Source organism: Lacerta agilis, chromosome 1, assembly GCF_009819535.1.
Source record: "Lacerta agilis isolate rLacAgi1 chromosome 1, rLacAgi1.pri, whole genome shotgun sequence".
Lineage (NCBI taxonomy): Eukaryota > Metazoa > Chordata > Lepidosauria > Squamata > Lacertidae > Lacerta > Lacerta agilis.
Window position 1 is genome coordinate 7632599 of NC_046312.1, and position 26060 is coordinate 7658658.

Below are 26060 nucleotides of genomic sequence, written 5' to 3' on the forward strand. Positions count from 1 at the left end.
GATAAAAAAAAAAGATCACAGCATGTGTGCTTTCTCCAGAAGAACATGATCCAAAAAGCTGGTGTGCTGATCTTTTGACTGTCAGGTGCCTGTTTTCTTTTTTACTAATAGTTTTGTGGTTTTTAATGAGTTTTCCAAAAGGAAGCATAAACAAATACAACCAAACAATGCAAACCAGGGTGGATGTGATTTAAATCAAACTGATTTAAATCACTAGTCAGTAAGGCTCAGGGCCGATTTAAAAAATAATAATAATCGGATTTTTTAAATTTAAATCGGATTTTTTTTTAAATTTAAATCGGCCCTGAGCCCTTACCGAGTAGTGATTAAATCGTGGTTTAAATCAGTTTGATTTAAATCAAATCCACCCTGATGCAAACTAAAACATAATGAATCAGGATAGGTTCTGTGCATACACGTAATGCAGGGACTTTGAAGTTCCATTTATAATCGAACTTCTTTTCTTAGGTTGTTGGGTTTTTTTTGCCCTATGCTTGCTTGAAGATTTGTGGATAGGCCTATGCTCATTCATACTCCCTATTCCTCCAATCCTAGCTTAATAGAACCCGTGTCTTGCTTGCTTTCTCTGACCTGGGGTCTGCACCAAAATCCATCCCTAAGGCTCTCCACTACGATCGGAAGCAAGTCACTTACAGTAGTCTCAAACCTGGCCACGTACCGTGGTTTGCGAGACCTCACCATTCCCGACAAAACTGTTCCTTAATTTTTTAAATTAAACTATTGTGTTGCACAATATTAATAGCACAATTAGCATTTGTACGTATGAGCAGTCCTCTTTACAATGAAGCGAAGGCGTTATTTTAATACACTACAAAAGGATCTTCGATTTCCCCACCCTGCATAAACTTATTGACTGTGCAATACTAGCTCGACAAGGTCAGGCGCAGGGTGCCACATGGATTTTACTCACAAGTTCAGGAAAAACTCGCCGCCTTTTACAGCCAATAGATGCAGCTGCTTGGAAGATGTGTTCCGTTTTTGTTGTTGTTGTTGTTCTAGTCGTTCACGTCGTGTCCCACTCTTCGTGACCCCATGGACCAGAGCACGCCAGGCGCCCCTATCCTCCACTGCCTCCCGCAGTTTGGCCAAACTCATGCCAGTCGCTTCAAGAACACTGTCCAACCATCTCATCCTATGTCATCCCCTTTTCCTTGTGCCCTCCATCTTTCCCAGCATCAGGGTCTTTTCCAGGGAGTCTTCTCTTCTCATTAGGTGGGCCAAAGTACTGGAGCCTCAACTTCAGGGATCTGCCCTTCCAGTGAGCACTCAGGGCTGATTTCTTTAAGGATGGAATAGGTTTGATCTTCTTGCAGTCCATGGGACTCTCAAGAGTCTCCTCCAGCACCACAATTGAAAAGCATCAATTCTTTGGCGATTTTTTTATTAGCTGCAAATTTGCACGCCAGAAACCAGATAGGAAAGTCGACAAACGGTTCTTATGTCATATTTCTCCTAAGCTAAAGAGGGAGCAGTACCAAATGTGATAAGCCAGAAGAACTTCTTGTGATTTACCTCCCGCCTGCATTAAAAAAAACCCACTTCTAATTTGAAGCATGTTTCGGAGACAAAAGCCTATTATGTGGTGTGCTTTACTGAATTTACCTTGAGTTAAGAATCTAAGCATTGATTTTACAGCTTTGCCTAGAGCTGGGAAAGAATTACCCTATTAGTGCATCTCTAAAAGACTTGCATTCCTGTGACAAAGCTTGAGGCAAAGCAGTGATTTATCCAACCTCCTTTCAGCGCATAATATGTTTGCAAGAAGTATATTTGTGGAGTAAAATTGTTATTAAGATCTAAGATATCGGATGCGAAAATGGTAAATGTTAGCATCAGAAGAGCTGCTAGTGGCTCATCTAGACTTGTGTCCTTCTCTCATCTGTGGCCACCCAGATTCCCCGTGGGAAACCTGCAAGCAGGATTCTTGCCCAAGAGCCCTCCCTCTTCCTGCGGTTTCCAGCAACTGGGATTCAGAAGCTTTGCTGCTTCCGACTGTGGAGGCAACACAGTACAGCCTTCGTGGCTAGTGGCCACCAATAGCCTTCTCCTCCATGAAATTGTCTACTCTTAATCTTTATAAAGCAATGACAAACCTAGACAGCATCTTAAAAAGCAAAGACATTATCTTGCCGACAAAGGTCCGTATAGTTAAAGCTATGGTTTTCCCAGTAGTAATGTACGGAAGTGAGAGCTGGACCATAAAGAAGGCTGATCGCCGTAGAATTGATGCTTTTGAATTATGGTGCTGGAGGAGACTCTTGAGAGTCGCATGGACTTCAAGAAGATCAAACCTATCCATTCTCAAAGAAATCAGCCCTGAGCGCTCACTAGAAGGACAGATCCTGAAGTTGAGGCTCCAGTACTTTGGCCACCTCATGAGAAGAGAAGAATCCCTAGAAAAGACCCTGATGCTGGGAAAGATGGAGGGCACAAGGAGAAGGGGACGACAGAGGATGAGATGGTTGGACAGTGTTCTTGAAGCTACATGAATTTTGCCAAACTGCGGGAGGCAGTGAAGGATAGGCGTGCCTGGCGTGCTCTGGTCCATGGGTCACGAAGAGTCGGACACGACTATGAACGACTGAACAACAACAACAATCTTTATAAAAATAGTAATTTTGTAATTGTGCCCTGCCCATCTGACTGGGTCGCACCAGCCACTCTAGGCAGCCCCCAACAAATATAAAAGCATGGCAAAACATCAAACATTAAAAATGGCCCTACATAGGGCTGCCTTCAGATATCTTCTAGAAGTTGTATTCCATGCAGGTTGGTGGCCATCATTGCATCCTGTGAAGTGAGTTGACATAGTTCAACCATGCTCTGCGTGAAGAATGATTTATTTTGATCTGTTCTGAATCTTCCAAGCTGCTGCTTCATTGGACGTCCATGAGTTTTATTGTTAATAAGAGAGGAGGGCAAACTTTAACGTTGTATCTCAGTTGGGAATGAAGTCTTTCAGTTAAGATTAAAACAGTTTCTGAAGTTTGGGTCCAATTTATTTCTTTTTACAGTTTTTCTCTGCTTCTCAGCACATCCAGGAACATGACTTTATGATTGAGGGGGTCTAGGAACCAAGCCTTATGAGGAACAGTTGAGGCATGTTTAGCCTGGAAAGAGGAGGAGGAGGAGGAGGAGGAGGAGGAGGAGGAGGAGGAGGAGGAGGAGAAAGAAGGAGGAGGAGGAGTTTATATTTGATATCCCGCTTTTCACTACCCGAAGGAGTCTCAAAGCGGCTAACATTCTCCTTTCCCTTCCTCCCCCACAACAAACACTCCGTGAGGTGAGTGGGGCTGAGAGACTTCAGAGAAGTGTGACTAGCCTAAGGTCACCCAGCAGCTGCATGTGGAGGAGCGGAGACACGAACCCGGTTCCCCAGATTACGAGTCTACCGCTCTTAACCACTACATCACGCTGGCTTGAGAGGAGTCGAATATCTCAAGGGCTGTCACATGGAAGAGGGAACAAGCTTCCTCTCTCCTGCTCTGGAGGGTAGGATTCGAACCAATGGCTTCAAGTTACAAGAAAGGAGATTCTGACACAACACCAGGAAGAACCTTCTGACAGTGAGAGCTGTTTGACAGTGGAACGGTCTCCCTCGGGAGGTGATGGACTCTCCTTCCCTGGAGGTTTTCAAGAAGAGGTTGGATGGCTACCTGTCATGGATGCTTTAGCTGAGATTCCTGCATTGCAGGGGGCTGGACTAGGTCACCCTCATAGTCCCTTCCTACTCTCCAGCACTGGACTGGATGGACCAATGATCTGTTGCTGTGCGAGGCATCCTTCCTCAACCTGCTGCCCTCCAGATGTTTGGAACGGCAGCTGCCATTACCCCTGGCCATTGGCCATGCTGGCTGAGGCTGTTGGGATTGGTAGTTCAACATCTGGAGGACACAGATTCCGCAGCTCTGCTCTGTGCATTCTCGAGTTCTTTCATCAGTAGATAAGGAGAGGTGGAAGGCAGGTTTCGATGATAATAAGGGACGAGTAGCTGGCTGAACAGACACGGAATATGCTGTTGGAGGAAATAAGTGCCTCTCAATACCAGTTGCTGGGAGAGTGCTGTCGTGCTCTGGTCTTGATTGCTTGCTTCCCAGAGGCGCCTAGTTGACCCCTGGTAAGCACAAGACGCTTGAAACAAGCATGGGGGGGGGGAACAGCAGCTCCTGTTCTTCAAGGCATCCTCTCCCCCCCCCCCCGCCCCGCATTATCTTGCTGAGCTTTGCGTTCTGCTGTTCTGTGAGGATTACTGCGTTCTTGTCCCTGCTGGCTTAATAAACCTAGAAATGCAAGCTACCTGTACGTGACAGATAAAACCTTGGAGAGCGCAGAGAAAAGGAACAAACTCTGGGCTGGTTTGAATTTTGGGAGGGAGTTGAAAGGCGCTGCTGCACACATGGCAGCGAAGATTCCAGATGGACTTCAAATGGGAGGTGAGAGCTTTGATCATGGAAGCCATAGATCAGGAGAAGCCCTTTTCAGTTTCTTTGGGTCAGAAACGAGCTATGTTGCAGAGTGTAGCTCTTGAACAGACACAGGCAATAAAGACTTTGATCTGAGACTTATTGGAAAGTTGAAATGAAGGACAATGCGTGCATTCATTGACACCTTGGGGGAATTCCCCCCCCCCCGAATTATCCTATAGCCAGGGTTGGAGTCAGTTTTTATTTTACAAAACTTGCTACCTCCACTATGTTTAAACCTTTAAACAAACCCAGTTCCTTTAATATGCTTAGCAATTTTTGTCATATCCCGCTTCTCCTAAAAATGAGGAAGCTTAATTAAAATATATATACACATAAATGATACATAAATGTTGAAATGCTAAAAAACCCACCAGGCAGTAATTGCAGTGACATCAACTCATATTTTGATTTCTTGATCTACCTTCTTGAAGTTGTAATAATAATAACAAGAAGAAGAAGTTGGCAGTTTGCAGAGGTGAGCCTTGTCTGTTTTCTGAAAAATGCAGGCATGTCCTCTGGTAGAATCATAGAATCCTAGAGTTGGAAGAGACCACAAGGGCCATCCAGTCCAACCCCCTGCCAAGCAGGAAACACCATCAAAGCATTCCTGACAGATGGCTGTCAAGTCTCCGCTTAAAGACCTCCAAAGAAGGAGACTCCACCACACTCCTTGGCAGCAAATTCCACAGCCGAACAGCTCTCACTGTCAGGAAGTTCTTCCTAATGTTTAGGTGGAATCTTCTTTCTTGTAGTTTGAATTATTGCTCCGTGTCCGCTTCTCTGGAGCAGCAGAAAACAACCTTTCTCCCTCCTCTATATGACATCCTTTTATATATTTGAACATGGCTATCATGTCACCCCTTAACCTTCTCTTCTCCAGGCTAAACATACCCAGCTCCCTAAGCCATTCCTCATAAGGCATCATTTCCAGGCCTTTGACCATTATGGTAAGATGATTATCAGGGTATTTTTCCAGGCCTTTGACCATTTTGGTAGTTTGGTAATCCCCCCCAAGAGGTTATGATAAGGAAGGGACCCTCATCTTCCACGCTGCTATACAAAGTTGTGTTACTTCTTTGCAGGGAAGATTGGATATATAATGGATGAAAAGTTCTTTCTTTTTATCCTGTGGTGGAAAGCCCAAACCTTCACCAAATGTTTTAGAAGAAGTGTACATGCACACGAAAGCTCATACCAAGAACAAACTTAGTTGGTCTCGAAGGTGCTACTGGAAGGATTTTTTTATTTTTTATTTTTTATTTTGTTTAGAAAATAAGATGATTATCAGGGTATTTTTCCTTCAAATAACTACAACCCATGAAACAAGCCCAGATTTAATATGGATAACTGTAATAAAAAATAAAAATAAATTCCTTCCAGTAGCACCTTAGAGACAAACTAAGTTTGTTCTTGGTATGAGCTTTCGTGTGCATGCACACTTCTTCTGATACACAAAAGCTCATACCAATAACAAACTTAGTTGGTCTCTTAGGTGCTACTGGAAGGAATTTATTTTTTATTTTGTTTCGACTATGGCAGACCAACACGGCTACCTACCTGTAATTCTAATAAAAAATGAGAAGCAGCTTGAACGAATAAGGTTTTAGGCCCCATATCAAAGAAAGGATTTCCTGCAGAAAGAAGTTCCAAGATGAGGGGTTATTACTTAAAGCCCCCGTCCCTGGGATATGCTAACTCAGGCTTCCTCAACCTCGGCCCTCCAGATGTTTTGAGACTACAGTTCCCATCATCCCTGACCACTGGTCCTGCTAGCTGGGGATCATGGGAGTTGTAGGCCAAAAACATCTGGAGGGCCGAGGTTGAGGAAGCCTGTGCTAACTTGATCTTTTCTTAGAGGGAAATTACAAGCTTCACCCAACCCCTCTGTAGCCGCAAATATATGAAAAGCCCTCAGTTCGAGACTTAATTGCTTGGCTCCTGATGTTTTTTTGAAGACCCTGCGTCGACAGCAGCTATTTCATTCATACACACTGTGGGTAGTCACTGCTCCCTTGTTTAGGCTCTGCTTTTAAAATGCTGCATTCTTTAGAAACTGTATCCGCACACATTAGCAGGATGGAACCAAGAACAGTTGCCAGTAATCTGTGGGGGAAGAAAAACATTGAGTTTGGAGGCTTTTCAAAGACTGCGCCACTGTTGCCTCTAGTTCCCTTCACCCCGGGTTTGTTCTCGTTCTCTTTTATCCATCTGGTGGTGAAAAGTCATTTTTGGAAATACTGAACGATGCTCCCCACCCCTGCTGCTAGAAAGGCAAATTCCACATCACCGGACTTCTAATATATGTGTTTGGGGTAGACGGCCTCTAAATTAGACATGAATGAAGCTTTCTTGGGTCTCGCTGGGGAAGGAGTGAAATACCTCCTTGGTCCAAATTGGTTTAGTGAAACTCCCTAGAGTCTGAGCTGATTACCCTCAGGCATGTTTGGACCACAGCTCCCTTAACCACCAGCCAGCCAGCTTGGCTCAACAGATACCAGGACGCACAAGACTGCTCTAAATGGTGTTATTGTTTCTCTTTTGAAAATTGCATTGCTTTTATTTTCAGATGAGGAGTAGATAACCGCAGGAGATATTTCTGTGGCATGGAAGATTCATATAAAACTGATAAGGCTCCCCTGCCTCGCCAGCATATTTTATTGATTTCACTGATTCAGTGGCGGAGCGAGCTGCTCTGTCACCCGGGGCGGCAAACCCGGGGACCCAGCGCAGGCCGCCGAGCAGGTTTGCGAGCAGGCTGTGGGGCGAGCCTGCTCTGCCCTGCGGCTCATCCGGGGCCTGCCGGTGGGGTGGGGCGGGGCCAGCCCAAGTGTCACCCCCCCTCCCCTGGAACCCAGGGCAGCCCGCCCCCTTGCTCCGCCCCTGCACTGATTTATACAAGGAGCAACAATCAATATTCAACCATCCTGCCCACTCCTTGCAGAAGCGCCAAATACATGGACCCTGCAGTTGACAGTTGTGATGTATGATTAACAGGATACCTGTTCCCACGCCCATTCCCGTTTTCCTACTCCTGTGGTAGCATTTTGAACATTGCAAGGGGATCTTCTGAAAAGCACAGAAATGTTCAGTGTGAGAAACTCGAACATCTAAACTAATTGCCAAATGGCACCTTAAACCTAGGTTACAGTCGCTGGGCACCTTTTGTGGTGATTTTTTTTGGGGGGGGGCAATGAGATGTTGTTATATTTTCATTTCTATACTGCTTTATATTTTAAAGAAAAAGATCCCAAAGCAGTTTGCAACACATTAAAACATCAAAGAAAACAATCAAGAATAAAACAAACTCACGCTTCAATGAAAATATTTCAGATCCTTCGCTAAGTGCTTTCCCCATATTTATTTACCTTCTTAATTTATAGAACCGCCGCATTGCAGAAGTGCTCTAGGAAGCTAGTGTGCTGTCCTGGTTAAAGTGTCAGATCCAGACCTGGGAGATCAGGGTTCCAATCCCCACTCAGTCATGAAGCTCACTGGGTGAGCTTGGAATCCGTCACAGTCCCCTAACCTACCCCACAGGATCGTTGTAGGGATTAACTGAGGAGGGGGTGAACCACATTTTCCTCGGAGAAAAGGGTGGGATTTAAATGCAGTAGATTAGTTCTTCTGCTTGCTTGCTTGCTTGCTTAAAGAAAGCTGGAGGGGGCCAACCAGATGGAGACGTCAGTCGACAACCTGGCATCCAGAGATCTCCACATGGTTGCAATTGCAAAACGTGCCTGGCACCTGGGGAATTTCTAACACTGATCCTGCAGTAGTATTATGAAGCGGACTCATGAACTAGGATTGTCAGTATGCCAGCATCCACTGCAAGCTGTGTGCAGAGGAGAAGGCAAGAGAGCCAGTGTGGTGTAGTGGTTAAGAGCGATGGACTTGTAATCTGGTGAACCGGGTTCGCGTCTCCGCTCCTCCACATGCAGCTGCTGGGTGACCTTGGGCCAGTCACACTTCTCTGAAGTCTCTCAGCCCCACTCACCTCACAGAGTGTTTGTTGTGGGGGAGGAAGGGAAAGGAGAATGTTAGCCGCTTTGAGACTCCTTTGGGTAGTGAAAAGCGGGATATCAAATCCAAACTCTTCTTCTTCTTTAGGATTTGATGCACGCAGGTGTCAAATTTCAGTTGGTGTTGGTCCTCTGTGCCCCTGAACTCTGGCACTGGACCTACCCAGGAGAAATTCAGGCTTCCAGGCTGTGAAGTGTTTGGAGTAGGTGCAGAAAACATTGACTGCTACTGAAAGTGCTTTTTGGTAGGCAAAACTTGCCGACCAACTTTAATCGGGGTTGTTCCTTTTGTGTTCTTGTCAAGCACAGCACCAGCGGATTTTTGCGTATGTAACCCGAAGTGTTACAAATTTAACAACATCTACATACCACTTGATTGTAACAAAGCCTCTGAGCGGTTTACAAGAAATATTAAAGTAATCAATGCGCAGAACTATGAGCAGTCTTGGGTACCTTTGGGCAGTGGTTCCCAACAACAGGGATGGTGAACTCTGGTCCACAAGATGCTGTTAGACTTGGGGCCCCCACCCTGCATGGCCAGTGTTTGGGGTGATGGAATATGTAGTCCAGAGAGCCACAGGTTCCCCATTGCTGTTCTGAAAGATCCGCAAAAATAGATCTTGACTGCCTGGGCAAGATCCATAATGTGCAAAGTGGAGGATCCCCAGGGTTGATCTATTTTTCAGTGCATGCATCCTATTCAGTGGAGGGAAGCTAAAATGGGCCGTGATACCTTGGCTTATTTGACTTCTGAAATCTGAGAACAGATTGTGGGTCTGTTCTCTTCATGTTCCAGATGTGGCTTAATGTAGAAATAGCTGCAGCTGTTTCTCATACAAGAGGCAGAACATCTTTCATCAGACTCTAAGCCCAGAGGTCACCGATGTGGTGCTTGCGGGAGTTGTGGTGATCTCAAGGTCTCTTCTGGTGCCTGAAAACCCACCGAGGCACCGACGCGCTGCCCCCTTGGTCATGAGGTAGCGAGGGCCATTCCTTACTTCTCCCTGGAAAAAGACCATAGAAGAGGGGCTCTCATTTCCACTTCCTCTTCCAGCTCTATGTGCTTCCCAAGGCTCAAGATAGATTTCGTTGGATCTGATATTGACCCAGAGCCCTTGGAAAAGCGAAATTTAAGGATTGGTGGAGATAAATTATCTGTGTGCATGGGGGAGGGGGGGGAAGAGACCTTCAATTAAAAATCCAAATATGCCCACTGATCGGAAAAGGTTGGCAACAGCTTATCTCAGAAATGCAAAATCACTGCTCATATAGGTCGTAATGGGTGGGGTGTGGGTGGGTGTGCAGTTTCCCCCCTCTGTGTTGTGACACTGACTTCACATCGGAAATAGGAGGTGATCTTCAATTAATAAAACCTGAAAGAAGGGCTTATGGCTTATGCCTGCCCCCCCCAATTTTCCCTAAACATGGGGAAATTCTTGTTTGTAAAGTGGTCCCTTATAACTGAATACAGATTTCTCCTTCTCTCTCACCCCCATGCCCCCCGGAAGCTGTACTTAAACTGGGCACATGCTTCCTATTCTCTGAGAGTAAATAAAACTGGTTACTGCGTTTGGTTGAAATGGGGTGGGTGGCCTTTCAATCAAATCCAGTGCCCGCACTGTGAACAGCCAAGAAAAACTCAATCGGGAGCTGACTTTCCCGAGGCAAACGCTAACTATTGAATTGGATTGGTCGACTCCCAAACCCCCCACAAGGTGGTAAGTGGCATTTCCAGCCCAACTGCAGCCGGCTTCCTTGCATACATTTGGATTCTGAGAAGCTCTGGTCATAGGTTGTACCCACAGCACACATTGAAAGCAAATAGCTTCCCCCAAAGATTCCTGGGAAGGGCAGTTTACCCCCCCCCCCAGAGCCTCAGCTCCCATCGTCCTTAACAAACTACAGTTCCCAGGACCCCGACTGCCGTCATTTGCCTGCTCCTGATGGGTCCGGCCTAAATATTTGAGCCCCTCTGCAATCTGAGATAAGCACTGCATTAACTGTGCGCTGCGTACAGATTCGCCCTGGAGAAAGCTCCAAAAGTGGAAGAGTCTCGAGGGATGCAGGAGCGATCTTGACTCGTCAGGCGCCGAGAGAGAAAAGTAGGGCAAAACTCTCGGTGGCACAGAAGCTCGTCTTCATGTCCCTAGCTTTGCAGGTCAGTAATTTTGACATTTCTGGATTGCGGCAGGAAATACGCTGGGTTTGCATCTTGTAAGCGGTAGAGCACGCTCCGTGTACTGCAGATCGGTCCCTTTTGGACAACTCCCACCTTTGCACCCTTAAATTTAATTTGCTTTAGGGATTTATAAACCACTTAATATACAGCATCTAGTCAGGGGACAAGTGCGCATAAATAAAATGCACAGTGTAAAGTTATTTGTTCCATTGATAGCTCACCTTTCCTGCAACAAGTTGAAAGTGGTATACATCATTCTCCCTTTGCTCATCTTTTTTTAAAAAAAATCCTCACAACAATCCTGTGAGGTACGTGAGACTGAAAGGCAGTGACCAGCCCAATGGCACCCAGTGTGCTTTGTAGCCAAGTGTGGATTTGAACCCTGGTCTCCCAGATCCTAGTCTGGCGCTCTAACCTAGGGGTCGGCAAAGTTTTTGTGGCTTCGGCCGGTTCACGGTCCCGCAGACGCCGCGGTGGGCCAGAGTGTGCACGCATGCGCAAATGCTATTTCTGGCACTCCTTCTGGTGCGGAGGAGGCGTGCGCAGCTTCCCATTTGCTGCAGGAGCTTCCTGAAGCATTGCGGAAGGCAGTCCCCAACTGAGCGGGCGGCGGGGATCCATGGGCCGGTTAAACGACCCCCATGGGCAGCTTGTGGCCCATGGGCCTTAGGTTGCCGACCCCTGCTTTTTCGACTCTATTCTGCTCTTTACAAGTGCATTTCAGCCACCTTGTCTGTCTGCTGTGGTGACTTGATAAAAGGGGTTGAGCTGAGTGTTGACTTTGATCTAAAGATAGGCATTTAAAAGTCAAGCACATCATTAGCTGCCGGAGAAGCACTTCCTTGTAAACAACTTTTTGGTGACTCAGAATAAAAAATGCTGAAAACTGCCGCCTTCTCCTCCCCAGAGTTGACGGGGGGGGGGGGGAGATTTGGCATGTGTTTTTTTTCCCCTACTCCTCCCAAAGTAGGGATGCTGACACGCCAGAACCTCCTGGCTCAGTGCCAATGTGTTAGGAAACATTTTTTGGGTTCCATAAGCATTTTTCCTTGTTTACAGTAACTTCTGATGTTCCTGATAGAGGCTTTCAAGGTTTGGCAGGGACTGCCGCCTTTGCAGTACAGATCATGCAAATCTTGAGCTTCCTTGCACAGCTTGCTAAGGGGAATGCATGTGTCTTCAGCTGTCTGGCACGTTGGGCTTCCCCGTAAGAGCGGAACAAAACGCGTGTGTTTGCCTTGCGTTAATAATCTGGTCAGAGCTGCAAAAGCACTGTGTTGTTTTGTGTGTGTGTGTGTGTGTGTGTGTGTGTGTTTGTGTGTGGTACTTTGGCCACTTCATGAGAAGAGAAGACTCCCTGGAAAAGACCCTGATGTTGGGAAAGATGGAGGGCACAAGGAGAAGGGGACGACAGAGGATGAGATGGTTGGACAGTGTTCTCGAAGCGACTAGCATGAGTTTGGCCAAACTGGGAGGCAGTGAAATATAGGCGTGCCTGGTGTGCTCTGGTCCATTGGCTCACGAAGAGTCGGACACGACTGAACAACTGAGCAACAACAAGTGTGTGTGTGTGTGTGTACATTGTGTGTACATTACATTGCATTGCTTTTCCTGCATTTATATCCTATCATTTTCTCTAGTGAGCTCAACGGAAGCGGTACAGAAATTGTATTTTCCAAATAAATAGTTTTCTCTTGCAAGTAAATCTCCTTCTCCTTCTCTTGATATCACGAACAATAAAAACATGCATTAAGCAATTGGATATAGAGTTTGACCCCACCACGAATCTCCCCTTTCTAAAGCCGTTCCAAGCTGATGCTCCGGACACCTTGAGGAAGTAAACTTCATAATTAGCCAGCTTCCTTTTACCTGTCCTGAACCTCTTGCCAATCTGCTTCGTTGGATGCTCCTACCAGTTTGAGCTCCTACCTGCCGCTCTCTGACTGCCTCTCCAAGAAGGAAGCCATCCACCAGTGTTGTTGTTGTTTAGTTGTTTAGTGGTGTCCAACTCTTTGTGACCCCATGGACCAGAGCATGCCAGGCACTCCTGTCTTCCACTGCCTCCCGCAATTTGGTCAAACTCATGTTGGTAGCTTCGAGAACACTGTCCAACCATCTTGTCCTCTGTCGTCCCCTTCTCCTTGTGCCCTCCATCTTTCCCAACATCCTTTTCCAGGGAGTCTTCTCTTCTCATGAGGTGGCCAAAGTATTGGAGCCTCAGCTTCAGGATCTGTCCTTCCAGTGAGCACTCAGGGCTGACTTCCTTAACAAATCACCAGTGTTAGAAGCTCAAATATACACGTTTTATCATATGTGGTGGACTTGTAAAAGGGTAAAAGAGAAATCCCCAGGTGTCAAAAAAGGCTATTTATGTACGCTACTACCGCAGCCTGTGTTTTGTTAGCTCCAAAATGGAAAACGAGTGGGGTCCCAACTAAAGAAGAATGGCAACTTAAACTGATGGAATACATGCAGTTTGCAGACTTAACTTAGAGAATAAGAGAACAAGAGGAACAAACATTAAAGAAGACTGGATTTTTTTTTTGCTGAATATATAGGTGAAAATTGTGTTTATTTAAAAACACTGATAACATTAAGATTAATTCAACAGTGTAAATAATTTTTGATGGATGTACCAATGGATTACTGAATGTGTAAAATAGGCAGGGGTGTATGGTATGCAGAATGAACCACGGAAGGAGAAGAAGGGAAGTTGCTGATTTAAGGTTGTTTGAATGTTTTGAAATATAATTTGTTGTTGTTGTTGTTCAGTCGTTCAGTTGTGTCCGACTCTTTGTGACCCCATGGACCAGAGCACCCCAGGCACGCCTATCCTTCACTGCCTCTCGCAGTTTGGCCAAACTCATGTTAGTTAAATATAATTTAGAACATTTAATAAAAAGCATATGAAAAAGAAGCTCAGATGTTTAAGCTAGGTGCCAAATGGCTCCTTAAACCAAGGTTGCAGTCACCAAAACGGAATATCTGGTTGCCAATTGGGGGCAAGACGGCACTGAAGTCTTATTTTTAAAATGATGGACTGTCTCTGATTGATACTCAGTTAAACATCTGGCTGCTTCAGATGACAACCTTGAGCTTTGAGAACTTAATGAAGGAAAGTCACGTGATCCAGGGACAGTCCACATACAGGTGAAACTCGAAAAATCAGAATATTGTGGAAAAGACTATTTATGTAAGCAATTGTTTTCATTAGCTACTGGAGTTTAATATATGAGATAGACTCATGACATGCAAAGCAAGATATGTCAAGCCTTTGTTTGTTATAATTGTGATGGTTATGGCGCATAGCTGATGAAAACCCCAAAGTTGAATTTATTAATTTGGGGTTCTCATCAGCTGTACGCCATAATCATCACAATTATAACAAATAAAGGCTTGACATATCTCGCTTTGCATGCCATGAGTCTATCTCATATATTAGTTTCACCTTTTAAGTTGAATTACTGAAAGAAACGAACCTTTCCACGATATTCTAATTTTTCGAGTTTCATCTGTATATATTGGCCTATTCCGACCTCCTTTTCTTAATGTTGACACGGACCATTCATAACAAGAGAATATTCTTCACACCTGTGAGCAGGGCTGTGGGGTAAGTGAAGACGAATGACACCAATTCACTATAATGTCATTCACTGCTCCTGCTCAGGCTGCACAGAAGAACCATTTTGGTTCCTGATACTCATTCCGATCGGGCAGATAAAATACAACGGATGCAATTCTACAAGAGGTGGTATTGGTGTGTGAAAACAGTTCAGATCCAATGATCCCCAGGCATGCATCTCCAGATGGTGGAGACATCAGGTGCCATCCTGGGGCCCAGACGTCTTCACTTGGTCGCAAGTGGCGGATAACCAGGTGCAAAACTCACCTGGCGCCTGGCTAATTTGGATCACTGTAGCCTGGTATCTGGAAGTGGTCTTTAGCTCACTGGTAGAGCATCAGTTTGCATGTAGGTTCAATCCTGGCATGCCCAGGTAAGAACTGAGAGGCATCCTGCCTGAAATCCTGCAGAGCCACTGTCAGTCAGTAGCAACATTACTGAGTATTCTTGATGATCTAAACCAAAAACGTACACATTAAGACCACTTGGCTTTGCGGCGGCAGGGGAGGGGTAGTCTATAAAATGCGGGGATGATAATGGCCTAATTCCTGGGTCTGTTAATACGGGGTGGGATGGGGTGGAATAAGCACAGTGAATTGTTTCCACTCCATTCTGCCAGATAAACAAAATGATAAATAGACAGCCTCTGCTTCCCTTGGTTTTTTTTATTGTTGTTTTTTGTCGTGGCAGCTCTCTTAATTACTTTTTCTCGTGTATGTGCGCCAACCGGCCATTGTTTGCCAAGTACAAAGCCGCGTTTGCTGGGCATTCCTTTTTTGCCGCTCGCTGCTCCATTGTAGATTCCCGGGGCGCGACAAATTGGAAGCCTTCGCGGCGAGCTGTGTGTGTAGGCTTTCCCCATCTTAAGCCTCTTATCCGGCAGCCGGATCAGAATTTCCGAACGGTTCTGCGCCGAGCCTTTTGGTGCGCACAGATGCAGAGCCATCGGTCCCGTGCGGCCGTCATGGCAACGGGCTGCTATGGTCTCCGGCACCGTGTCAACCGGGTGGCTGCAAAACTGCATTTTTGAGATTTTTCATGTTATAACAGGTTTAAAACACAAACAAAACCCACACACAGCTCCCGACAGCTGTTGCTTGTGTTGGGGGAGCTTGTTTTTGTTTTTGTTTTTTTTTGTTTTGCTTAATTTAATTAAGTTAGCAGAATGGTGTCTTAATTCAACAGAGGCCGCCACCGTTTTTTAAACACTATTGAGCAGCCTTCAGTGGAAGGCAGTGCTGTATCGGGAAGCTTTTAATGTATCTTGCGTCGTTTTAAATTTTGTTGGAAGCCGACCAGAGTGGCCGGGACAGTGTAGCCAGGATACAAATAATAATAATAATAATAATAATAATAATAATAATAATAATAATAATAATAATAATTCACCACAACCCCTAGTTGGGGAATTGCAGGTGGGCAGAGTGTTGTTGTGCCTTTGAGGCACCTGGTTGGCTACTGTGAGAACAGAATGTTGGACCAGGTGAGCTTCCTTTGGCCTGATCCTGCAGGCTCTTATGCCCTCCATGTTTTTGACTACAGTTGCCATAGCTCTAGCTACCACTGTCAAAGCCCACGGCAGTGGTGCAGTCTGTAGCAAGGTCCCTTTGAAAAGGTATTGATTGGCGGCGTTTGATTATTGGCTGCTTTTGATAGCCTATTGAGTCGAGTTCCACTGAACTTGATTTGACCTTGTCGCTAACGTCTCATCCAGGCATAGGCAAACTCTGGCCCTCCAGATGTTTGGGACTACAATTCCCATCATCCCTAGGTAACAGAACCAGTTGTCAGGGATGATGGGAATTGTAGTCCCAAACATCTGGAGGGCCGGAGTTTGCTTATGCCTGGTCTAATCTGTTCCTTGTCAATGGCCTCCTGTGTCCTGCCTTGGGGGTCTCCTCCAGCCAGTCCACTATGAGAAATTATGTTAGAAAATCAGATCTAGAAGCTAATCGCCAAATGACACCTTAAACCTAGGCTTCAGTCGCCACAAGAGAATGTCTAGTCGCCTTTTGCTTGGCAATAGAAATTGCATGCAGAAGGTCTCAGGTTCAATATTTTGTGTCTTCAGGTATGTCTAAAACCCAGGACAGCCATTGCTAGTCAGTGATGGGCATTGCAAGAAACCCAAAAGGAGGTGTGATCACCTCCTCTCTTTTTCTCTTTCTCTTTCTCTTTCTCCCCTGCCCTGTTGGGTGATGGGAAAAGGATACATGACCAGTGTTAGAAACTGAGATATAACTGTGGTATAAATAATAAATTATTGTTATTATTACAGTATATGAAAGCTAGGAGCTAAATGGTACCTTATGCCTAGGTTATGGGCACAGCAACGGAATGTCTAGGCACACTTTTTCTTTTTCATAACAAGAATACAAAGCTGAAAATGAATGAACTGCAGCTAAAATATTAGGTTCATTTTTCACAAGGTCTAGTCCTTCCCCTGCCCACCCCTCTAATATTCTTAAGAGGGTCTCTTCTCCAGTCCTTAGAGAGTAGCTGGAAGTGGGGAGGCAGAAAAAGGTCCACTTCTCCTTCCACTCTGCAGTTTTAATCCGAAATCTTAGGCGCAGTACTAGCACCCAGAGCTCAGAAACTGTTTGCGCTAATGAAATTCCCTGTTGCAAAATGCGCCTAGAACAATGGGAGTTTCGAACGCTGCACATGGCTGTTGCCAGAGATCTGAACCGACAGCTTGCAGAGGACTTTGAAACCGGACCCAGGGCCGCACCCCTGAGCTGATGAATGGGTTGATCACTCATAACCCTTTTGTTACTCATTCTCGTAGCTTACGTGGACTAGGGAGAGGTAAACACTCTCTGCCCCGCAGGAAAAGGCTGCTGGTGTCGAATTTGCATCCCGAAAAGCTTCCGCTGGCGAATCCTACCCACACCACCTTTGCCCCAGCGTCTCAGTCTCCTGCTTTGAGCAATGGGAACAAGAATAATAGAATCATAGAGTTGGAAGTGACCCCAAGGGCCATCCAGTCCAACCCCCTGCCAAGCAGGAAACACCATCAAAGCATTCCTGACAGATGGCTGTCAAGCCTCTGCTTAAAGACCTCCAAAGAAGGAGACTCCACCACACTCCTTGGCAGCAAATTCCACTCTCGAACAGCTCTCACTGTCAGGAAGTTCTTCCTAATGTTTAGGTGGAATCTTCTTTCTTGTAGTTTGAATCCATTGCCCCGTGTCCTCTTCTCTGGAGCAGCAGAAAACAACCTTTCACCCTCCTCTATATGACATCCTTTTATATATTTGCATATGGCTATCATATCACCCCTTAACCTTCTCTTCTCCAGGCTAAACATACCCAGCTCCCTAAGCCGTCCCTCATAAGGCATCGTTTCCAGGCCTTTGACCATTTTGGTTGCCCTCCTCTGGACACGTTGCAGCTTGTCAGTATCCTTCTTGAATTGTGGTGCCCAGAACTGGACACAGTATTCCAGGTTGCGGACTGCTGTAGCGAGGTCCCTTTGAAAAATTATTGATTGGTGGTGTTTGATTGTCGGCTGCTTTTGATAGCCTATTGAGTCGAGTTCCACTGAACTTGCTTTGACCTTGTCGCTAACGTCTAATCTGTTCCTTGTCAATGGCCTCCTGTGTCCTGCCTTGGGGGTCCCCTCCAGCCAGTCCACTATGAGAAATTATGTTAGAAAATCAGATCCTGAAGCTAATCGCCAAATGACACCTTAAACCTAGGTTTCAGTCACCACAACGGAATGTCTAGGCGCCTTTTGCTTGGCAATGGAAATTCCTATTATTATTATTGTTGTTATTCTTATTTCTGTACCGCTTTATATTGTAAAGAAATATTCTAAAATCAAATAAAGGCCCAGGAGATTTCCTTGGCAGGGAGGCCGTAGATCAGCGTTGGAGCAGCTGTTTGCATGCAGAAGGTCTCAGGTTCAACATTTTATGTCTTCAAGTGGGCTGAGAAAAGGAGCCCTGTCCGAAGCCCGGGAGAGCCATTGCCAGCCTGTGCAATACAAGGCTTATTTCTTGCCTACTTTATGGAGTTGTTGCAAAATATTACAGTAAGGCAATGTATGTAAAGCCCTTTGAACACTTAAAAAAGAATGCTAAGCGAATGCTGGGCTAATAATACGGTAGCAACCTTGTAAATAAGCCCACAAAGGCAATAGCATCGTCGTCGTCCTGCTGTGGATTGGCAGAGGATAGAAGGAGAACTCCATCCTTTTTGCACCAGCTGCCTGGATTTTTCTTTCTAATTCTCCCCCCGCCCCGCCCCGCCCCCCCACCCCCCCAAAGCCACTTTTATTATAAGAAACTAATTATTACCAAGCTTTTCCTTTTTTTGCCACAGTAATTTGCTTCAGAACTTAACTGAATAAAAAGGCTGGAGTCTACTCACATATTACAGATAATGGGCAGTAAGCATATTAACAAGAACTGGTCCTGTCTTTCAGGAGTGTTGAAGGGATTGTAGGATATGTGTTTGATGTTTTAATTTGTTGGAAGCCGCCCAGGGTGGCTGGAGCAATCCAGTCAGATGGGTGGCATATAATAATAATAATAATAATAATAATTATTATTATTATTATTATTATTATTATTATTATTATTATTATTATTTATTTATTTATACCCTGCCCATCTGGCTGGATTTCCCCAGCCACTCTGGGCGGCTTCCAACAAAAATCAGATACAAAAATATCACACATTAAAAACTTCCCTGAAAAGGGCTGCCTTCAGGTATTTTCTGAATGTCAGGTAGTTGTTTATCTCCTTGACCTGTGATGGGACTGTGTTCCACAGGGCGGGCGCCACTACCGAGAAGGCCCTCTGCCTGGTTCCCTGTAGCTTTGCTTCTCGCAGTGAGGGAACCGCCAGAAGGCCCTCGGCGCTGGATCTCAGTGTCCGGGCTGAATGATGGGGGTGGAGACGCTCCTTCAGGTATACAGGACCGAGGCCGTTTAGGGCTTTAAAGGTCAGCACCAACACTTTGAATTGTGCTCGGAAACGTACTGGGAGACAATGTAGCTCTCTCAGGACCGGTGTTATGTGGTCCCGGCGGCCACTCCCAGTCACCAGTCTAGCTGCCGCATTCTGGATTAATTGCAGTTTCCGGGTCACCTTCAAAGGTAGCCCCACATAGAGCGCATTGCAGTAGTCCAATTATTATTATTATTATTATTATTATTATTATTATTATTATATTGGCCAGATTTATGTGTTGGGCATGAAAGAGAGGGAGCTTCTCCCTTGGTTTCTGTGCTGGGTGCAGAAGAGGAGTGGAGCACCCCATTCTCTCCCTGGCCAGCCCATACGCAGTGCTTTGTTGCCTTGTTGCTTACCGCTGTGAGGCTAGTACTTAATTACAAGGCTATATAGCCTGGTGTCAAAGTGCAAGGGTCAAAGAATCATTGAGTTTAGCAGGGAGTGAGGCCCAGTTCTGTTTTTGCTCTGGTCTAAATCATTTTGGCTGTGGATGTACCCCATGCAAACACAATGGCATTTCTTGTTTGTGGTGTCACGGAGCTGAAAGGCACACAAGTCCTGGTGGATTGGTTCCAGCCTCTACCTTGAGAAGCTTTCCTGCGTCTGTAAATCCCCGTATAAATGTCTCGCCCAACCTACTTTTGAAAACCTTGCTTCTGCACCGTTGGGAGGCTGTGGGCAGGAACGCGGCGCAGCCTAGCCAGACTGCATGAGCAACGTTTGTGCTGTCTAAGCTGGCATCTGCCTCCAGGGCATTGTGCAACTGTTGGGTGGGATTTCTGTGGAAAGTCTGTGGCAGCGGGTTGGCAGAATGCCTTCCTTTTCGTGGAAACACTGGCGGAGCTGAGGAATGGGGCTGGGCTTCTGCCAAAAGCAGGTAATGTAGAAGCCTTGTGTGATCTTCACATGCAATGTAGTGTAGCATGGGTCATGGGACTTGCTTGAGTTTTGGTCCTCTTGGGAGGTAGGACTTTGCTTGCTAATCTCACCTTCTCCCATAATAGAGACTTGATTGTCCAGGCTGCTAGGAACTTGTTTCCAGTCCGTTGCCAAAAGAAACTTTCCCCTGTTGCCTTAAAAAAAAAGGGGGGGGGGAGCTTTTACAATAACCAAACCAACAGGTGCCATTGTGCAACTCTGCCAATTTGACCATTTAGAGCTAGGCTGTTGGCTCTGACTGGCAGCAGCTCTTCAGGTTGTCGGGATGAGATCTTCCTTATAGGGCTGGGCGATATCTGGTTTTCAACATTGCAATATATCACCAGCTAAATATCAGCAGTATATCAGTATATCGTGATGTCTGAAATAAGGATGCAACTTTGTAGAGGCAAACAGCAGGGTCACGCGATTTCTAGTTTTCAACATCGTGATATATCACCAACTAAACACTGCAATACAGTGGTACCTCAGGTTACAAACACTTCGGGTTACAGACTCCGCTAACCCAGAAGTAGTACCTCAGGTTAAGAACTTTACCTCAGGATGAGAACAGAAATTGTGCGGCGGTGAGGGGAGTCCCCATTAGCTAAAGTGGTACCTCATGTTAAGAACGGTTTCAGGTTAAGAACGGACCTCCGGAACGAATTAAGTTCATAACCTGAGGTACCACTGTACAGTATACTGATATGTCTGAAATAGAGATGGAGCTGTCTCTCCTCCATTGGCTGGTTTCACAGTTTTTCCCACCTTGTGATTTTTGCATAGCAAAACACCCACACATATCACGATTCACAATATATTGCCAGGTCAAAGTTTATGTAACCACTGTCACAATATGGACTTCAAAGCAGTTTTGGAGGCTATATCAATATATTGCCTAGCCATACTTCCCCAATGCCTATTACCTCTCATTTTTAAAAACTGGCGGTTCTAGGATGGAACGTGGAGTGTTCTGCACGTAACCTGCACCATCAAGCCACATATTTTCCCCATAAATGCAATCACATCGCACCATTTGCCTACGTGAACTAGAAGTTGCCAGCATAGTTTTGTAGATGTCACACGACAACACATTTATTATTATTATTATTATTATTATTATTATTATTATTATTATTATTAAATTTGTATACTGCCATTCATCCGAAGATCACAGGGCGGTTCACTGGTGGCAAGGTAGTGTCTCCTCCTGAGAAGCTCCATTTCTTAGCAATGCTCCTTCTTAACGCATCCCTTACTGCAAGCATGAAGGTTCGGCCGTGATCTGCGACTAACAACAAGCGTTGGCGTGCCTATTACCGGGTATCTATTAGAGAAAACAATGTAAATTGCTAATTCCAGGTTTTTTGCAGCAGACATGCTCCCTGAGAGCGAGCCTGTTAGACAGACGCTGAACTCTTAGGTTTCCCTATTTAAAGATGAGTTCTGCTCTGTGTCTGTTTGCGGTGTGTGTGTGTGGTGTTGTTGTTGTTTCTGTTTTGCTTTAGCCTCTTACGAGTTTAATGACTGGGGAAGCAGGGAGTGGTGTGGATGAACAGGAGCTCACCGAAAAGCAACTAGTACTTTGTGGCTTTCTCCAATCAACTCTGCAGACCAACTGGCAGAAGAACTGAGGGAGGGGAGGGGAGGGGAGGGGAGATGATGACATCCTTCTGAGCTTTCCGCTTCCAGAAGTTTCCAAGCGGCACCCATCTCCCTGCAGAACTCAGAGGCATGAGCACCATTGCTTTAAAAGGCCGGAGGAGAAAAAGAACCTTTTAATAATAATAATAATAATCTGCTGGACGAGGGAAGTAACCAGCAGGGATTGGACTGGATGGCCCTTGTGGTCTCTTCCAACTCTATGATTCTATGATTAACAAGGGTCCAGTCACAGCAAGGGGATTTGAACCCTTGTCTCCCAGGTCCTAGTCCGACACCCTATAACCACTGCACCGTACTGCCTCTGGGATTATCACCTATCCAGCACACCTGTAATGACCATTGGTGCACTTGATACTCCCATACCGTTAAAAAGCATTGCAGCCCCTCGGTCAGGTCCTGCCAGCAAGCGGTTTATACTTCCAGGATGATGGTGTTTGGGCCAAAGGCTCCCACTCGGAATGATGTAATCTGGGGACTACTTATTGAGGAACAGGGCTTTAAAAAGAGGCGGGCAGCAGGATCTGGGCTTTGTAAAAGGAGAATAGTGCTGGGGTAGCCCAGCTCAGCTGCTAGCCCAAACTGTTAACACGTTCTCCTCTTCCCTCCTTTGTAGGGTTTAGCGTCTAGGAAGGCGAACCAGGAGATACTCCAGCCATGGCCCCACGGAAAAGGAGCGGGCGAGGAATCTCGTTTATCTTCTGTTGCTTCCGGAGTAATGACCATCCGGAGATCACTTACCGGCTGCGGAATGACAGCGCTTTTGCCCTGCAGACGATGGAGCCCGCCCTGCCCATGCCTCCGGTGGAAGAGCTGGACGTTATGTTCAGTGAGCTTGTGGTGAGTGATCGCCCCGTGCTTGTCTGTATTGCTGCTTTCATTTATTTCTATTAAAAATGTATTTATTATTCATTAGAAAGAGCAGTAAAATCAGACCTTAAGCAAAATGCTGAAAACATAGATTAAGTTTGCTGTTTTTATTTTTTAATGTACAGGCAGGTTTTTTTTTCCCCAACGCGTTCCCGCCCCCTGTGCGCATCAATGGAGCGTGCATAAGCCTGCCTCGTTCTGCCCTGTTTTCCGACCACTTCCGGGTCGGCAGCGATGAGAACGTGTGTGATCGCACGCCAACTGGACAGGCGTCAAATGCTCGCTGCCTGCGCGTAATAAAACCACAGTCCTGTCTTGGTAGGCTTGCCGAAGCAAAATAAGTTTTTGGACGGATGTTGAAAGCAATACGATGGAGGTGCCTACTTAATGTCAATAGGCAGGGAGTTCCAGAGATTATGTCCTGGCACACATATAATTATGACATGCTTGTAAAAGTGTCAGTCCCGCAAATTGAAGTGGTTGAGTGGGAACATGGGGGCTAAGGTTGCATTGTTTGGCTGTTTCACCATAGCTGGAAAAGCACCCCAATAGATGGAGAAACAGAAGAGGCAAGAGACTTGTCTTGCCTAGGGCTCCCATCCAGTAACCTGACCTGAGGCCTTACTGTAACTTCAGGTTGACTTATGGCAGAGGTTTTCAACCTTTTGGAGTCCATGGCTCCCTTGACCAAGTACATTCTTTCTGCGCCCCCTCCTGTGGGGCTCAGGAGCCCAGTTATGTCAACCCTTGCCTGCAGAGCTGGCAGCCCCTCACCCCTTTTCGAACACCCTCCCTTGTGGAGTGTTCCCTCAGCCTCCTCTCCTCTCGAGAGCCAGTGTGGTGTAGTGGTTAAGAGCTGTAGACTCGTAATCTGGGGAACCGGGTTCGCGTCTCCGCTCCTCCACATGCAGCTGCTGGGTGACCTTGGGCTACTCACACTTCTCTGAAGTCTCTCAGCCCCACTCACCTCACAGAGTGTTTGTTGTGGGGGAGGAAGGGAAAGGAGAATGTTAGCCGCTTTGAGACTCCTTTGGGTAGTGAAAAGCGGGATATCAAATCCAAACTCTTCTTCTTCTTCTCTCCCCTCTCCTTGGGAGTCCTCTGGGCAGCCGCTGCTGCCGCCCCTGGTCTCTAAGCTGCCCCAGAGAGAGGTGCCTCCTCACACTGCCCTGCAGGGGCCTGGGACTTGTCCATCCATTCCCAACAGCAAGGGCCTGGTGGACTAGCTGGCTGGGCTCCCTCGCCTGCCTGCTTGCTTGCTTGCTTGCTTGCTTACTCTGAAGCCGCCTCCGCTCCTGGCAACCAGCACCCCCTGGCCAGCCCCAGAGGCACCATTCGCCTGGAGAGCTTGTAGCCAGGGCTGCTGCAACAAACAGCTGTGCAAGCCTTTGGGGGGCAGAGACATGAAGGGGCATCAGAGGAGGGAGGGGGGAAAGAGGGACAGAGCTCAGAGTTGCCTGCAGCACCGCACCCCTGACCCCATCTTTCAAGGCACAGCACACTGGTTGAAAACGACTGACTTATGGGATGATGTACCTAATAGAGGAGTGAGTTTTTAATCAGAGACTTGGTGCAGAATGTGTCCTTTGGAAGAACAGAGGATAAAACAAAGAACCTATAATATAATATGTTTTATTACTTGTTGTTTGCCACTCTGGGCTCCTTTGGGAGAAAGGGCGGGAGATAAATTGTAATAACAATGCACAAGGCATCCTCCAGTATAGAACTCCCAGTAAGATAGTTTATGATGAAGCTTGTGTTTCAATTTTCCCGCAGGCGAGGGGCTGCCAACCTTTTTAGGGACATTGGGATTTTTGAGGGAGTGTTGTAGGGGCCACCCCACCTGATCAGCCCCCACCCGCAGAGAGACACCTATAACATGCTCACAGGGTTCACTTTTCCGAGGGATCTGGGTGAAATCCAGCCCTGGCGGACTTGGCCTATAAGAGCTGAAGGAGGAAGTGGGGAAGAGTATCGTTTTTTCAACTTCCTCCTCCTGCTCTGTGCGCCTTTCAAGGGAGGAAAGGATAACATCCTTCACTGCTTCAAGACCAAAGGGGCACTAAACGTATTTTGTTGGGTTGGGGGCTCAGAGGTTTCATGGGTGACAGGGAAAGACCTCAAGGGCACCATTGTGCCCGTGGGCACTGGGTTAATGACCCCTGCTATAGATCCCCCAACCCATTTGCCATTTCCAGTGCCGGACAAGCAAAACTGAATCCAAGCATGCCGACGCCAGCTGAGTCTTTGGCTGGCATGTTGGCTTCCCCCTTGTGCCAAGGCCCTTACACACGAATGGCCGCACGCTTGGGCATTGTAAGATGAAGGCGAGCCGCTTGTCTCGCTGCCTGTCAGGGCTTTGCCTGCTTTTTCCGCCACACACAAGGAGAGAGGGGGGCTTGTGGGGGGAAAGAGGCTCACACAAAAGGGCAGCCAGCCCTGGCTTTGCTTTTTGACGGGGGTGGGGGGTGCAGTTTCACAGCTGCTTGGGAATGGCTGGGGTTGCCGAGGCAACCTGCGAGGCTTCCTCGGATGGGTGATGGGGGGACGGGACATGCCTTGTTGACTTCCAGTGTTTCAGCTTTCTCTCTTCTCCTGGGTTAACGCTACCTTAAGGCTTCGGGAAAGAATAGGAGAGGGAGCAGCAGGGTCATTGGGGAGGGTGGGGGGGGGTTGGTGCGGCAGGTGGGTGGGCAAAGCCCGTGACCATGGGATCTTCGGACAATTACCAAGTGAATACCTTTGGTGCTTGCTGGACCAGAAGGTCGAATTCTTCCACGCTGCTGTCCTGCTCCCACCCCCCAAATCTCTTTGTGCTGCAGCCCCATTTGGCACCAGCTGTTGCATAATCCCACCAATTCATCTGTCCATCAAGACATTGAGCACTTCTGGGATGTTTGCAGGGAAAAAAACCCAGGCACGAGACATCTTGTTGGGAGGGTAAGCGGTTCATGCAGATAGGATTTGTTCGGTCGATCCCTGATCATAAAATCATAGAATTCTGCAGTTGGAAGGGACCCCAAGGGTCATCCAGCCCAACCTCCTAAAGCTTCCGGGACAGATAGCCATCTAAGCTCTGCTCAAAATCCTCTAATGAAAGAGAGTCCACAGCCTCCCAAGGGAATCCGTTCCACCGTCAAACAGCTCTTCCGACAGTTCTTCCTGATGCTTAGTCACAATCTCCTCTCTCGTAACTTGAAGCCATTGGTTCAAGTCCTGCCCTCCAGAGCAGGAGAGAGCAAGCTTGTTGCCTCTTCCATGTGGCAGCCCTTGAGATATTTGAAGATGGCCATCGTATCTCCTTTCAATTTTTTCTTCTCCAAGCTAAACATACCCAGCTCC

At 46.6% G+C, this 26060-nt stretch overlaps 1 protein-coding gene across 1 annotated transcript in view; it reads left to right on the forward strand.

Annotated features, from left to right (window-relative positions):
- The window catches only part of DAAM1 (dishevelled associated activator of morphogenesis 1), a 161750-nt gene that overhangs the window by 35542 nt on the left and 100148 nt on the right, over positions 1-26060 (forward strand). The window contains 1 exon segment of the mRNA XM_033171452.1: positions 22465-22688. Within this exon segment, the coding sequence (XP_033027343.1) occupies positions 22506-22688 (183 nt within the window). The 5' untranslated portion in view covers positions 22465-22505.